The sequence below is a fragment of the Octopus sinensis genome, linkage group LG22 (assembly GCF_006345805.1).
Source record: "Octopus sinensis linkage group LG22, ASM634580v1, whole genome shotgun sequence".
Lineage (NCBI taxonomy): Eukaryota > Metazoa > Mollusca > Cephalopoda > Octopoda > Octopodidae > Octopus > Octopus sinensis.
Genome location: NC_043018.1, coordinates 26372764 through 26390263, shown reverse-complemented (window position 1 = coordinate 26390263; position 17500 = coordinate 26372764). Strand labels below are relative to the sequence as shown.

Here is a 17500-nt window from a genome sequence, read left to right as displayed (position 1 = left end):
CAGCTGTAATATTGTACCAGGGAATGCAACATGGGTAACTTTTGAATCAAAGAGGCTATCCTAATTAATAAGCTTAAACCAGCTTTAAACAACAGACAAGTATTACATGAAACAGACTGCATGTGTTAGTACCATTTTCTATCAGGTCATCCCATAAGTTCTGTCCGATTTTACCTTTTTTAAAATTGAATGAAATTTAATAGTATTTTAGAATGTCTAATAGAATTAAAAGATATTTTTATTCGTTTGTCTAGATTTAAATTAATTAAATATTATTTTACAGAATAATAGAATTAAAATTTCTTTGATTAAAACCCTTTCTAATATGGAAGTATCCAAAGAGCATTTGAAGCACATAATGCTTTATGAGTACAAAAAAAGGAAACTCTGCAGTCAAAGTGGCTCGAAACATATACTCAGTTTATGGGAAAGAATGCTTGAATGAAAGAACTTGCAGAAGATGGTTTGCAAAATTCAGAAGTGGAGATTTCAGCCTTGAAGATGAAGATCGAACAGGACGTCCAGTTGAGTTTGATGATAAACTCCTTGAGGCATTACTTGAAGAAAATCCTGTATTATCAGTTGAAGAATTGGCAATAAAGCTTAGTTCAAACCATACAATTGTTCATTGTCATCTTCAACAACTTGGAAAGGTTCCTAAACTTGGAAAATGGGTGCCTCGTGAATTATCCGAAAGTAACCGCAAATCCCGAGTTGACATCTGCTCTTCTCTCCATTCTCGCGAACTTATTTCACTCTTTTTGGATAGACTTGTGACTGATGACGAAATGTTAAATGCTGTAAACAGTGGCTTGGTAAAAGGGAAAAAGCTCAACCACAACCACGAAGGGAACTTCATGGGAAAAAGGTTCTTCTCTCTATCTGGTGGAATTGCAAAGGAGTAATTCATTTTGAATTGTTACCACCTAATGCAACTATCAATGCTCAAGTCTACTTTCAGTAATTAGAGTGTTTGAACCAAGCTTTGAAAAGAAGGACCTGCTTTAGTGAATCGAAAAGGAGTGATGTTTCATCAAGACAATGCATGACCCCACACTGCAAAGATCATATCACAGAAGATTGAAGAGAGCTTGGTTGGGAAAAATTCCTCATCCACCTTATTCCCTTGACATTGCTCCTTCAGACTACCATTTGTTTCATAGTTTATAGAATCATTTGGGGGACATAACCTTCGCAAGCCAGGAGGAGGTCGAAACTGACATTTCAGAGTTCTTCGCTTTGAAACCAAAAGAGTTTTACATTGATGGGATTAAAAAGCTTGTAAATAGATGGAAGGAAGTCATAGATAATCAGGGAAAGTGCATTGCTGACTAAATTTCAATTAAATATAACATTTCATCACTTGTTTTCTTTATTCAAAATTTGGACAGAACTTATAGGATGACCTGATACATGTCTGAGCAAAGATAACTTTATTTCATCTCCCCTTTCCCCAACTTATCCTGATGAAAGGGTTTTAATAACCCTGAAATATCAAAGAAGTACAATAAAGCTTCAACTGTAGTTCAATTTTCACTTTTGTATTTCATTCATTTTGCATTGTTTTGGCTTCATCGAACTTTTTGGTTTTCCTCTAACTTAGTAACACACAATACTTCACCCAAACTTTTCTATAATATATATATATATATATGTGTGTGTGTGCATGTGTGTGTCATAAACTACTGCTCTTGGCTGTATTTATCAAACAGTTAAAAATGAGAGGAGGCTTTATGAAAACCAAATTAATGTCCATTAAAGAAACAGAGAGAGGGGGAGAGGAGGGAGAGAGAAAGCTTTTGTTAATGAATGTTGTTGCAATCTTTTGAGACATTGGAAATGAATACTCTAAGATGACAGTCGGAAGGGTCAGAGGGGTTGTCCTTTTTGGTCTAAGAATAACCCATAAAACATAGATTCTTCCTTTTTTACATTGCCACTGATCTTTAAGGCCCTGCCAATGACCATTAATACTATTCTTCCCCCTTTTGACTTAGCTATAAAAGGAAAATATAACGAAAACTCTGTGGACTACAACTAAGGTTTCCTAGCTCAATTCTAACCTGATGAGTGTATGTATACTGGCATGGGTGGGTGGGATGATTTGACAAGAGCTGGCAAACCAGAGGATTGTATCAAGCTCCACTATCTACTTTGGCAAGGTTTCTATGGCTGGATGTCCCTCCTGATGCAACCACTTTACAGAGTGTACTGGGAGCTTTCTATGTGGCACCATCACCAATGAGGTCACCAAGTGACTTGCAAGAGAAGGCTCCTCAAGTGAGTGGTATTGAGAGAGGTGGCCTCGTACCAGGTGATGAGAGGTTAGGGTTAAATAGAGGAATTGAAACAAGTGTCTTTCAATAGAGATGTATGACTATCTCAAATGGGACGTGGAACCCTGGAAAACCCCACAGACTGGCCAAAGCTCTCTTTATCTAATTACTCTGCTGCTCTATAACTTAGAGTGTACTTCTCTTTCAGATTTATGATTTGCTGACGATATATATATATATATATATATAAATATATAGGTGCAGGAGTGGCTATGTGGTAAGTAGCTGGCTTACCAACCACATGGTTCTGGGTTCTGTCCCACTGTGTGGATTTGGTAGACAGAAACTGAAAGAAGCCTGTCGTATATATATGTGTGTGTGTGTATGTGTGTGTGTGCTTGTGTGTATGTTTGTGTGTCTGTGTTTGTCCCCCACCATCGCTTGACAACCGATGATGATGTGTCTACATCCCTGTAACTTAGCGGTTTGGCAAAAGAGACCAATAGAATAAGTACTAGGCTCACAAAGAATAAGTCCTGAGGTTGATTTGCTCAAGTAAAGGCTGTACTGCAGCATGGCCACAGTCAAATGACCGAAACAAGTAAAGGAATAAAAGAATATATGATGGGCTTCTTTCAGTTTCCATCTGTCAAATCCACTCACAAGGCTTTGATCAACTCGAGGTTATAACTGAAAATGCTTGCTCAGGTGTCATGCAGTGGTACAGAACCTTGAACCATGTGGTTAGGAAGCAAGCTTCTCACCACACAGCCACCCCTGCACCACCATGCCCATATTTAAATCTGATCACAATAATGATGATGATGATGATGTTAGTAAAGTAATAAACCACTTACATAGTTCTTTAAGCATCTAAAATTATTAAATAATCACGAATGGAAGTGCTGTTTATCACTCGGCAGCCAAAGAATGAAAATAATTGTCACATCAAGATATAAAAATTAAATGAGCCAGCTGGGTTTGATAAAATAAATCAAGAGAAACAGCGATTAATGTGACAAATTTGTCATATAGCTGTATGGAGTTTAAGAAAACTAATTCTGGTGTAATACAGGAAAAAAAAAAAAGCTGCTTATTTTATAATAAATATTCAGCTTATGAATTTCATAGGATAGCTGCCTGCCTTACAGAACGATGATAGCTGGCTTCCAAATAGAACTAGCTTTTCTATAAGAAAAACAAAAATTAAAAAAAAAATAAATAAAAAAAAAATACAGTCTTCAGAGAGTTAGCTGTAGAAATGCTAAGAAATACAATGAAATATTTGGACTTCAGTAAAAACAGATAATCAAGATGTTCTTAGAGAGAATAAAGATAAGCTTGCCTTTCTTCCCTAGAGATTAAAACAAATGAGATTTAGCTAAATGAAGACTATCTACTTTTTAAATTATTAATGAGAAACTATTCAAGTAGAGAGTTTGGTCAGGTTTTGTATTTGAATAAATCTTATACTAGTTACTACAATATATATACTAAGTAGACAAGGAGTGGTGATAACTGGAAACAAAAAGATACTGAAGCAAACCCTTAACCCTTGCAGATGTAGCAATTTCATATTGATGTTTGAAAGATGACCTTATTGCAAGGATATATATATATATGCATGAGTCATCAAAGTGATCATAAGTCAGCGAAGAGATGCACGTGTGTATCTGTCAACAGAGTGGGTATATTATCTGAAATTTATAGTACAAGGGTGAGTCAAAAAGTAATGCCATTTTGTTTAGGATCGGTATAATTACCAACGCAGGAACATGTATCATGCATCAAAATGAAGCTGGTCCTCTGTGGATCACATCCCTACTTCTCAACATAGTCACTGTTTCTCTCAATAGCAATGTTCTACCTTCAAATGAGAGCATGTATCCCTGCCCTGTAAAATTCTGTTGACTGTTCTTTGAGCCACTCCTTCACTATAGTTTTCACTTCCTCATCACTGGAATAATGTTTGCCTCTCAAACCCTCTTTCGTAGTGCCGAAGAGATGATAGTCTGATGGCGCTAAATCTGGTGAGTGTAGAGGTAGAGAAGAAATGGCTCAAAGAACAGTCAACAGAATTTTATGAGGCAGGGATACATGCTCTCATTCAAAGGAGGAACATTGCTTTTGAGAGAAATGGTTACTATATTGAGAAGTACGGATGTGATTCACAGAGGACCAGCTTTATTTTGATGTATGATACATATTCCTGTGTTGGTAATTATATCTGTCCTAAACAAAGTGGCATGACTTTTTGACTCACCCTTGTATTATATATCCATCATGGCTGGTCTAGCCAATTGGTTTCACACAAAGAATACAATGGAGTGTTAAGTAACAATCCGATTATATAACCTTATGCTCATCAGAGTTAGCCGATATGGAAGCAGTTGCTATATTCCCTTCCATATCAGCTAACTCTGATGAGCATAAGGTTATATAATCAGATGGTTACACAACACTCCATTGTATTCCTTGCACGAAACTGATAGGTAAGATCAGCTGTGATGGATATATAATATTATACATTTTGGATAATATATATATATATACTTCAATAAAAAGCAACAAAAATATCACAAAAACTGTTACTCAGAGTTTCACGTTCCCATTTGTCAGACACTGAAACTCTGAGTAACAGTTTTTGTGATTTTTTGCTGCTTTTTAATAGAGCATACTACTCTACTTCTGGTATTCAAGTACTATTTTTTCCCCCTTGTTTTGCATTTATGTGCTTACTCTGGTGTATATATATATTTGGCATTTGGAAGGGCATCCAGCTGTAGAAACCATGCCAACCCAGACTGAAGCCTGATGCAGTCCTTCAACTTGCCAGTCCTGGTCAAACCATCCAACCCATCCAACCCATGCTAGCACGGACAACAGATGTTAAATGATGATGATGATGTTGATGAATAATTTAAAAGTGCAGGTTCAACATGACAGCTATTATATGTTTCAATCTGGAAGACAGTGTGGTAACAAGACAGATTTGTATGGCTTGCCATGTATAATCTGAGCATCAAACTTAGAGTAGCTCACACGTAAATCTTGTGTTTATTAAATGATATTTATCTCTTGCCAAATGGAGTGCTTGGTTTTTACTGATCCTATCAACAAGACAGTACTTTCTCTCTCTCTCTTTATATATATATATCATCATCATCGTTTAGCGTCCGTTTTCCATATATATATATGGGTATGGTTTGCAAACAGGAAAAATAGAATTCAAAATATGAGTATATGTATCAACATCCCTTTTCCATGCTGGCATGGGTTGGACAGTTTGACTGAAAACTGGAAAGCCAGGGGGCTGCACCAGGTTCCAATCTGATTTGGCATGTGTGTTTTTATTAATATTTAGCAGAAGCAACCAAAGTGACCCACAGGCCAATATATATATATATACATATAAATTATCCCTACCCATTAGAACTCAAACTTCACAGTATGAAATGGCTCTGAGGAAGCTATAAGATGGCATATTAGTACTCAACTTTGGATGCACATATAGCAAAAACAGATGCTAGCTAATGAAGCTGATAATGTTAATTTGCATTTGTCTCTCACTGAATTATTAAAATATATCTTCTGAGGATCTATCTATCTATCTATATATATATATTATATATATATATATATATATATTTCCTCAAGCAATAAGCAAATGAGGAAAAAAAGAATTACACTCATCAGGAACTGAATAAGCAAAAAAGACAAAAATAGAATAAAAACAATCCCTAGCATTTAATGAAAGTTTCTCAGTTTGTGATTAAAATATATTTTCTAACCCCAAAATATAATTTCAGTTGTCTATTTCTAGAATTATATCTGAATGAATAAAGAAATGGGAAAGAGTTATCTAGGCAAGTGTGCGAGTGAATCTGCTTTATAATCACCAATAATATATTTTGTTCGCTGATGCAAAAACAAGGTATTTCTGAAACTGTGTCAAAAGACATAGAAAATTTTAATTGCTTTTTTTTTCAAAAGATAGTGTTAAATATGAGGAAGGGAGATAATTGTAATGCAACATTAGATGATTAAGGGTGTGTTACAGACAATATAAAAGTACTAGACAAGGCATGAAGCAAAAGTAATTTTTTTTTAACATTCTTATTTAAATTATCTTGTTTTCTAAAATTGACTAAAATTGACTACAGATTTAGTTTAAATTCTGTAAAAAGAAAAACATTAAAAAAATAAATAAATAAAAAAAGGAAACCTAAAATTTAATTTTTAGAAAAGAAAACTTTGTTCTAAGAATTGTTTGAACAAAATGAAATATAGTTATCTTTATTGATAAATGTTATGAATTCATATAAAGATAATATCTTAGAATTTGAGAGAGACATAAAGATAAAGAGAGAGGGGAGAAAGGAGGAGGGAGGGAGGGAGAGAGAGAGTGTGTGTGCATGAATGTGTAAAATAGAACATATTTCTTATTGAAATAGATTTTAAGTAATCTGAATTATATTTGTATTTTATCAAAATCTATGTACACACACGAATGCACACAATAAACACAAAGATTAACTTGAATGTATATATACATATAGATAAAAAAATTTATAATATCTCTGATTTATTCAAATTTTAAACCTAAACATCGCTGATTTTAATGTATGTAATTTAGTATCACAATACATAAAGCAATTTTAGAAAACAAACAAAAAAACAAACAAACAAAAACAGACTATTGTTTCTTTTTTTTATATATATATAAGTAATGGAACATCCGTTAGAATAATGCAATTGTTAAAGATACAAGAATTTAATGATGAAACAATGCAAAAATCTGTCATTAAGGATCCGTAATGCAAAAAATGAAAATTCTAGCAAGTTCTAATAACGGCTGCTGAATAATACTTCCTCTCTTTAACACACACCTCTACACACACACACATATATATGTACATTTATACATACATACAAACATATATATATACATAATATACATATATACATACATATATATATATATACACATATATATATATGCATACTCACTTTTCTAGCTAATTATTTCCTATATTTAAAACCAATTTCATTCATATCTGCAGAATGCCATAGCATATATATCTACCAACTCACTGAGCCCAAACAGAGAAATGCCATGAAGGCCTGTGTGCATTTAGGACTGGGATGGGGGATAGGTTCTAAAAAGCACGACAGAAGATTAAAGGGAAATAGAAACAAACGAAAGAAAGGACATTGTTGGAGTATGAGATGTAAATACATCGTGGTTGATATTTTATAAGAAACTGGAGAAGAATTGAAGGTAATTAATTTCAGGATTGCGGGGGACTCAGCATCATATCAAATGACCAAGTTTCAATTAAAAATATTTAACTATTGCATTTTTAAGCTTAAAAAAAACAGATTTGGAAAAAATAAAAACAAAAAAACTGTGAGTCTATATTAATTGAAATCGTACAGTGAAGTTAATGAGTGTAGATAATTTACTAGGCCAGAGAAAAGAAAAAAAATCTGATGTTCTAGAACTGTCTCTTTGTCTGAGAGAGAGAAACCATTTCCAATAACAACAATGAAAATCTTCCATTCCTTCCTTTCTTTTTCTGACTCTCAGACAAAGGGATAGTCTGAAATATGAGATTATACTTCTCCCAATAGCAGAAGAATTATTTGTCTTGTGATATGCGTATTGTTACTACTGACTAGTTAATACTATTTAAGACTATGTATTATTTCTATTTTATTTATTCTATTATTTTATTTTGCTTATGAATTAAAATTATTCTGAAGCAAGAATTCTTGCCTCAAATAATTATGAATCTTAGGTATCCCTTGACATTCACCCTGTTCCATCCATCCATCCATCCATTTTTTCTGTCAACTATTCAGGGAGATTAGAAATATTGAATTTCTGAATGTCTCAAAGAGACATAAGCGGTGGTGGAGCAATAGAGTGGTTGTATAATGTCAGCATAACGTGACAGTCCCGTAAAGGGGATTACACCACCGCTATTTAGCCCTAGGAAGCATTGACGTTTCCTGTCGTCTTTGACACATTTCCTGTGTCCTAGCTGGTGGGGGTGCTTGCCTCCCCTTCGCAAACATAAGGACACTGGAAATGTGTCAAAGCTGACAGGAAGCGTCGATGCTTCCTAGGGCTAAATAGCGGTGGTGTAATCCCCTTTACGGGACTGTCACCTTATGTTGACATTATACAACCACTCTATTCAGGGAGAGTTGTGAGGATAGAGTTTTCCGGTGCCTCCTTCAAAGGCTCCTATCAAAAGCAACCATCATTTCACTTCTGGCTGGATTTCCAGGCATGACCAACTAAAACCATGGATATTATCCAACCATCTTGTTCTTGGTCTGCCCCTAAGCCTCCTGCCATTTGGCTCAGCTTGAAGAATCCATCTTGCAATTCTTTCCTGTCTCATTCTAATCACAAGTCTGTAATACAGGAACTGTGACTTCTCATTACAAAGAAGTAGTGGCTTCACTTGGAGAGACTCTCTGATCTTTGAGCTATGCACATTGTTGTGTAACATTATTCCCAAGATCTTTCAGAGGAACCTTATTATGGTTGTTTGTATTCATGATTGGACTCTTTTGGTCATTGACCAACGAACATAGTTATAATAAACAAAATTTATTTTAAGATTGAAATAAAGAAATATTTAGGAAGAATCTTAAGTTCATTAACTTTTAAATATTTAAACTGGCCATATATGTTCTAGTAGGATAATGAGATAGATAAAACTGGTACCAAATCTGAAATATCTATAGGAAAAATTATAAGCAGGATAAGAACCGTAGAGGTCTGATATAAATCTTGAAGCAGAATGAACTCCACTAAACAGGCCACAGAAACCACATTAGAGATTTTGTCTTTACAAGGTTTTTTTAGGACACAAATAAGCCTGGTTGAGTATATCCCTTTGGGTACCCAAGGGGGTGTAAGGGACAATGCAGAATAATCCAAGTAGAGGGTGGACTTGTATCGATTATTGAAGAACCAGTTGCAACTCTAAGACAAATTCACAATGAACTATTCACCAGGATGGTAAAATAGAGGTGAATATTTCCAACACATGATTGATAGCAACATATATGTGTTTGTGTGTATGCACATTATCATAATTGCTTTAACACCTATTTTTCCATGCTTGCAGGGGTCAAAGAAAATTTGTTGATACAGATTTTTTTATAGCTGGATGCACTTCCTGTCATCAACTCTTTCGTATTTCTAAGTAAGGTAATATTTCCCCATGGCCTGACATGTTTGTTTTTGCAGAATATTGAAAATGAAAGATACTACTGTACGACAGTATAAATAAATATAAATATATAATATATATATATATTATATATATATATATATATTATATATATATATATATTGGCAATGCCAATTGTAAAGTAAAATAACCTTATTTTATTTACAAAAGAACTATGCATATTCCAGGAAAGATAGGGTAAACGTTTTTATTTCTCTTTCCCTTTCAGAATTACAATTATTAGTGGTTTGGAGTTTAACTGCTCTTTCTAGTGAGTCAGATTTCCTATTATGGTCATCTCTTATGTGTTTAAATATATATATATATATATATATATAATTGGCAATGCCAATTGTAAAGTAAAATAACCTTATTTTATTTACAAAAGAACTATGCATATTCCAGGAAAGATAGGGTAAACGTTTTTATTTCTCTTTCCCTTTCAGAATTACAATTATTAGTGGTTTGGAGTTTAACTGCTCTTTCTAGTGAGTCAGATTTCCTATTATGGTCATCTCTTATGTGTTTAAATATATATATATATATATATATATATATATATTATATATATAATTGGCAACGCCAATTGTAAAGTAAAATAATCTTATTTTATTTACAAAAGAACTATGCATAGTCCAGGAAAGATAGGGTAAACGTTTTTATTTCTCTTTCCCTTTCAGAATTACAACTATTAGTGGTTTGGAGTTTAACTGCTCTTTCTAGTGAGTCAGATTTCCTATTATGGTCATCTCTTATGTGTTTAAATATATATATATACATACACACACATATATATACATGTTTCATGGTGTAGTAAAGGGATTAAGGGTTGCATCCAGTTAATCCAAACTATTAAAGCTAGAGAGACTAGGAGAAAGAAACAAGGCAATGACCCATAATACATGATGGCTGGGTTGTCCTTAAATTGGAGGAAAGGCGCGAATTCTTGCAATAAAGCAGAGATATGTAAAAGGCAGCCAAGGCCAAGTAGATGTTGTGGTGTTAAACAGGGTAACAAATCAAGTCTACAAGAAAAGAAGTAGACCATCTGATGGTGTTACACACAGATTACTACATGCCTAATTCAATCTCATGCCCACAGTTTAGGGCAAACATAGTATGGTGAAAGGCACTTGTCTAGAGAGCTGCTTAGTGGAAATGGAATCAGAACCAAATTATTGCAAAGTAGACAAGTGATTCTCAACCATTTTTTACATATGAATCTCCTTGATTACTATTTCATTCCAATCCTGCCATCCCACCCATTGCCATTCCATGTTTAGAAACTAGCTTTATAGATACTTCTTTAAAAAATTTCTATTTTGTTAGTCACTCATACACTTGTGTAAGTTTGCAATGGAACTCTCTAAGAGAGTTTCAATGGAACTCTCTAAGAGAACGTGTCTTGGTGGCTGGAAATATTCTGAAAAAAACTGAGCTGTTCCTTGCAATAAATACATCGAAAGCAAAACTCTTTTCGTGGACCCTTAGAGTACTACTGTGGGTTCCTAACTTATTATTTTGCTTGTGTGGACCTCTAAAAATCTTACACAGATTCCCAGGGGTCATATAGATCCCATTTGAGAATCACTGCTTTAAATTATTATTTTAAAACATTTATTTGCTGATAAACCGGTGACATTTACAAAAAAAAAAATTATTGCATTTTAAGTTATCACAAATTAATTGAAAAACATATTTATCAAGACAAATCATTTCAATGAGTTCACATAACAAAACAAATGTCTTGACATCTCAGTTAATTAAGATGAATGATAAAAAATACAATAATTGTTGAAATGGAACCCTAGTATTCTAATTCAATTTAAAAAGTGGTGAAAATATTACTTTTCCAGCATATAAGGTGAAAAATTCCTCCCAAAAGTACCCTTGCACTTTATATGCTGAAGGCCAGGTTTTGGGTAGATTTGGTTGGTATCATTAATGATGGACAATATTAGTGATAGAGGGGTCAGTAGTAATATTTGGTAAGTATTGTACGTTAGCTTACCATAATAGCTTACCAAAGTGTGCCATTCTAAATTTTCATAGCTCCTATACATGAAAATGAGTGAGATATTAAGCTAGGGAATTTGGGGTTAGCTGTGATTTTTCTATGCAGATTAGGCTTTCTAAAATTGGGGTGCACCTTATACATCCATGCATCTTATATGCCCGAAAATATAACTCTTGGCACATACATGACTAATAAGGCACTAAAAGAGAATGACTCTCCCCAGACACAATATAATATACTCTCTATACATTCATAAATAAACTTTCTACTATAGGCACGAGGCCTGAAATTCTGGAGTGGGGAGCTAATCAGTTACACTCAACCTAGTACATGACTGGTATCTGTTCTACCAATCCTGAAAGGATGAAAGGCAAAGTCAACCTCAGTGGAATTTGAACTCAGAACATAAAGACAAACGAAAAGCCACTAAGCATTTTCAACTGACACGCTAATGATTTAGTCAGCTTCCTTTCATATATGCAAAAACACATCTATGTACATACATACATACATACAACATACATACATATATATATATATATATATATATACACATGCACACACACATATATATACACATATATACATATATATATAAACATATATATATATATATATACATATACATACACATATATATACATATGTATAATAAGAGATTATTAGATGCATGTATTACAATTTTTCTGAATTTTCAGATTTTTCTCTATGCTAGGCAACTGATTTTAATTTGATGTTAATTAAATTAATATTTAATTTATTACCCTCATTATTTAAATTTCATATATATACATATTACATACACACACACACATATATACATACATATATATATATATATATATACATCTATATATACATATATATATATACATATACATACATACATACATACATACATACATACATACATACATACATACATACATACATATATTTACACACACACATATATGGATAATACACACACATCCATTCACACAGAAAGCTAAAAAAAGAGAAAAAAAAACTTTTGGAAGCTTGATCAACACGATATGAATTTATAACAAAATTTCAAGGTTTGTTTGAAGGGCTCAGTGAGTGTGCAGTGTGCAATTGTACAATAAAGAGGCAACAGTCTATATCAGACTCAGTTACAGTGAATTTACAGTGCAATGGTACACAGGAGCACTGCATCTACAGAGTGCAGAAGTATAAATACCTTCACCACCTGCATGGAGAATAGAAAGCGGAAAAAGTACTTTGGCAGAGTACACTCAGACAATACAGAACTTAATATGCAAGGTTTTTACATTTGAAAATTAATTACAAGCCCGCCACTTAATTCATTCAGTTATTATTCATTTATTTATTTATTTATTTAAATTTTTTTTTTTTTTTGGTTATTTTATTTGAAATCCTTTTAAAAGTTGTTCTTAATATTCAGAACAGCTGAAGGTGGTGGTGGTGGTGGTGGTGGTGGAGGTGTTGGTGAGTAAGCTTGTGATAAATATCATAATGAGCATAAATGTGAGCAGAGGCTGCTTTGCTGAAGAAACTTATTTAGAAAAAAAAAAAAACAAATATTGTTGTTATTATTATTAATAATAATTATTATTATTGTCACTTTTAATATTATTATTACCATTATTATTTTTTTTTTTTTTGGAAATAGTGCTGGCAAAGAGACAATTTACGGCAAGAAAATAAAAGTAGGTTTGTACTATCATGCAATTGAAATTTTTCACAGAACTAAAAAGCATTTTTGCAGTTCATTTACCCCTATGCAGAAAATGGTGTTAAATTTCTAAATAGTAAAAACAAAGTGATAATTATCATAATGAAAATCTGAAAATTTATTTAAAGTATATAAAATTTAGATTAATTTTTCTTAAAAAAAAGAGATTAAATTTTATCATAGAAGCATTTCTAAATGATTTGAAAGAATTCATATATATATATATATATATATATATATATATTCCTTCCATAGACCAAACTGCAAGATAAGAATTGCAGCTTATTTTCCATTTTGCAGTTTTAACAATTTAAAAGAGTTGTATTATTTTGGAAAAAGAAACATAAAAAAAGAAGAAAAAATTGCTAGGAAAGTCCAAAAGTTGTTCCTGCTTGATAAAAATTAAATAAGAAATTAAAAATGGACTTTGATTAATATATTAAAAATGTTATTCTAATTAGGATAAAAATTCAGTATTACAAATAAAGAATGTTTTGGGTTAATTTTGGTTTTAAATCCAGAATTATCTGAACAGATTTCTTCCTATAATTATCAAAATCAAATAAATCCTCAATGTGGTTATATAACATGTGACGGTGATGAATGCTTAACAAATAAAAGAAGAAAAAAAACAAACAACAAAATAAAATAAAAAAAAAACATTCAAACCACGACTACAAAACACAGTTTTACGGATAAATGTCAACATAGACACAAGATTTCAAAACTGCTCAATGTAATTTTTCTCAAAAGCATAACCACAAATAATTAGTATTCTGATAACGAATTTCGAGAAATTTGTTAACGAGATTGCCTAAATGAAAATTTGTGAATTTGTGAATATGAATGAAATTGCGATAAATACAACTTTTAATTTTTCTTTGATCCAAAAAGAAAAAAAAAATTAATAAATATAAAATAAAAAAATATACATTTAAAAGCTTGAGCAAATCAAAAAAAAAATTATAGAAAAACAAACAATACAACTCCATGCTAGGCTAATTAGAAAAGGATAACAGGCTAATTAGACAGTTATCCTAGCAATGAGAAAAAAGGCACTAATTGGGAAAGGCTAGGTAAAATTCACTTCTTAACAATCACATTCAGTGAGTGAAGCATGGGATCGAATTTGTACCTTAAACGGACAACTGACTGTGTGTCAGCATATGCAGTTGACCCCAAATGCCATACCATTGTTTTTTCTAGACCACAGGCCACAAAAAAAGGTAAATCAAATCAATTGCATGATGAATAGAATTGTTTTTCTTTTTTTCTTTTATTTTTTATTATTATTTTTTCTTTTTTGAAATTGTTAATTATAAAGAAATAGCTCTTGCATACTTACAGAGCAGATGGACTGTTTAGGCGGCTTGATCTAATGCAGCATGCATAAAAAATTAGATAACTGATCTTGTGTGACAGTTTAAGGTACAGAATGAAAAGGAACAAATCAGTCAAGGGATATAAGCAATTAGCAATGTACCTGACATGTACACACATCTATATATATATATATATATATATATATATATATATATATAATATATATATATACATATACATATATATACATACATATATATATACATACTATATATATACATACATATATACATACATATATATATACATACATATATATACATACATATATATATATATATATATATAATATATATATATACATATACATATATATACATACATATATATATATACATACATATATACATACATATATATATACATACATATATATATACATATATATATACATACATATATATATACATACATATATATATATATATATAGTGATGTAAGGTAAACTTATAGGGGTGTGCTTTAGCAAATACATTGTTTTAGCGTTGTTGTGGAAAGTAGGAGCAACGGTTAACCACAGCAAGGCTAAATATATGTGCTTGTTGAAAACGTATATACATAAGTTTACTCTACATCTTTATTTATTCTAATGCTGTGTAGTGCTTCTAATTTATATATATATATATATATATATATATATATATATAAGGATAGATAAATAGATATATGCATGTGTGTATATTTACAAAACACTTGTAGTAAAAAAAAAAAAATTTCAAAATAGTTTTAGAAGAAACTTAAATGATGTTTTTGCATTCAACGCAAAACATAGATAAATAAATAAATAAATATTTTCGACAATTTGATGTATACCATCCATATTGAAAGAAAGAAAATGAAAATAACCAAAGATATAAAATGAAATTATGACTTTAAAAATATTTCAGATAAATTTCTTGGTATTTGTATGCTTTGTATATATATTTGTGTTTTGGAAACTATTGGTTCTAATGGTTCTTAACAAATTTAACCCCTTAGAATTTAAACTGGCCATATCAGACCCAAATATTATACTTGTGTGCTTAAACCAGCCAGATCTGGCTTCTCACACTTACGTTACAATGTCATTCTAAAAATAAACAATCACAGCATTGAAATCTTGAAGCCTGATTAATTTAAAACAATGAATAAATCAGCATTACATTTGACAGAATAATCTGAATGCTAAAGGGTTAATATTTGTCACGGAAGACGATCACTATTTTTCTTTAAAATGTTGAGATTTAATAAACTATTTTGATTTTTAGTACAAAATATTTTCCATTCATTCCTACTGTGCAAATTTGGTAGAAGAAATACTACATAGTGACATAGTGGTGCTGTTTTGTTTTCTTTTTTGTTTTTCTATATTTTTTTTTTTAGAAACCTTTTCCTAACTTAGGAAAAAAATTGTTTTCGTCATGAGCTTGTATATAAGTTCCTACTCTTATGAGTTATTATATACACACCTAATAATAGATCACAATTATGTATAGAATCCTTAAAAAGCATTAATGCCAAGCTATTTACTTGAATCTCTTATCTCAATATAAATTATCAATCAACATGAAAAAATGAAAGCACTTTATAATAGAATAAGATTTTTTTAAATCCAAAACTTTCTTAATTATCACAATGCACTTATAATAGCCAATAAAAATACTAAAGCTATAAACAGTTCTAAAACAAAGTACATGTACCATCCATCATTCTAATAATACCATTGAGATGATAGTGTCAAGTCGGCTCGTAATGTCAGTGGAATAAATCGAAGAAACCTATATACAAGCTCTTCATAACAACAACAAACTCAGAAAATATAAAAATAATAGATAACAGTGTAATGTTTTTAATAAAATATATACATATATAAGTTTAAGGTATTTTTATTTGTATATATATATATATATATACATGTATATATGTATTTACATATGTGTGTGTGTGTATGTGTATATATATATATATATATATACACACACACACATACCAACAGACTAAATTCTAAGCTTTAGAATTAAATTGATTAATTTCTATCAATATTTGAAAAATGGATTATTTATAAGTTCACCTGTATTGAAGAAAAATTTATGAATACTGTAATTTAAACAAAAACTTTTTGAGTTATTTTAGAATGATTTTGGACTTTCATTGCCTAGACAATAAAGGCCTCATTTTGGACAGAGTATAAGTTATCATAATCATCCTCATAGTTCTCGTTCTATATCCACTTCCCATGCTGGCATAGGTCAGATACATTGTCATGGATGAAACCAGCACATGTTTAGGTTAGAGGACGGGACTTTGTAATACGCTAGTTTTCAGTTGGTTTCTACAACTGAATGCCCTTCCTAATATCAACTACTTTACAGAGTATACTGGCTGCATTTTTCATTGGCACCAGCACCAGAGAAGTATCAGTGTCCCTTCCTCATCAAGACTAAAAGGTCTTCACAATATTAACACTTCACAGGTTACTGGCATTACACTTAATTTTCCCATGGCTATCTTGCTAGCGTTTATTTTAATCAACTATACAGAGATGAAACACCGAGAGGTCCTGGGTAGAGTTTGAACTTAAAACAGTGAGACACCACTGTTGGAAAATCCAGAAAGTATTCAGTTTTTGATGTCAGTGTTTATTATAAATTCATGCCACCATAAGTAGAGACACATGGTCTAGTGGTTAGAGCAGCGGACTTGCGGTTGAGGGATCACAGGTTCGAATCTCAGACCGGGCGATGTGTGTTTATGAGCAAAACACCTAAGCGGCTCCAGCAGAAGGTAATGGCGAACTTCTGCTGACTCTTTCGCCACAACTTTCTCTCACTCTTTCCTCCTGTATCTCGCAGCTCACCTGCGACAGACCGGTGTC

General features: G+C 31.9%; 1 protein-coding gene across 5 annotated transcripts in view; it reads right to left on the bottom strand.

Annotated features, from left to right (window-relative positions):
* LOC115223136 (protein unc-13 homolog B-like) overlaps window positions 1-17500 on the bottom strand; it is a 201774-nt gene that overhangs the window by 166295 nt on the left and 17979 nt on the right. Inside the window, exons 3-4 of one of the 5 annotated variants that reach the window (XM_036512227.1) lie at window positions 14609-14638; window positions 12748-12756 (exon numbers count right to left, since the gene is read on the bottom strand). The exons of 3 other annotated variants lie outside the window; for them this stretch is intronic. In XM_036512227.1, the coding sequence (XP_036368120.1) occupies window positions 12748-12756; window positions 14609-14638 (39 nt within the window). The remainder of the gene's footprint in view (window positions 1-12747; window positions 12757-14608; window positions 14639-17500) is intronic. One more of the 5 variants, XM_036512228.1, reaches the window with a different exon arrangement.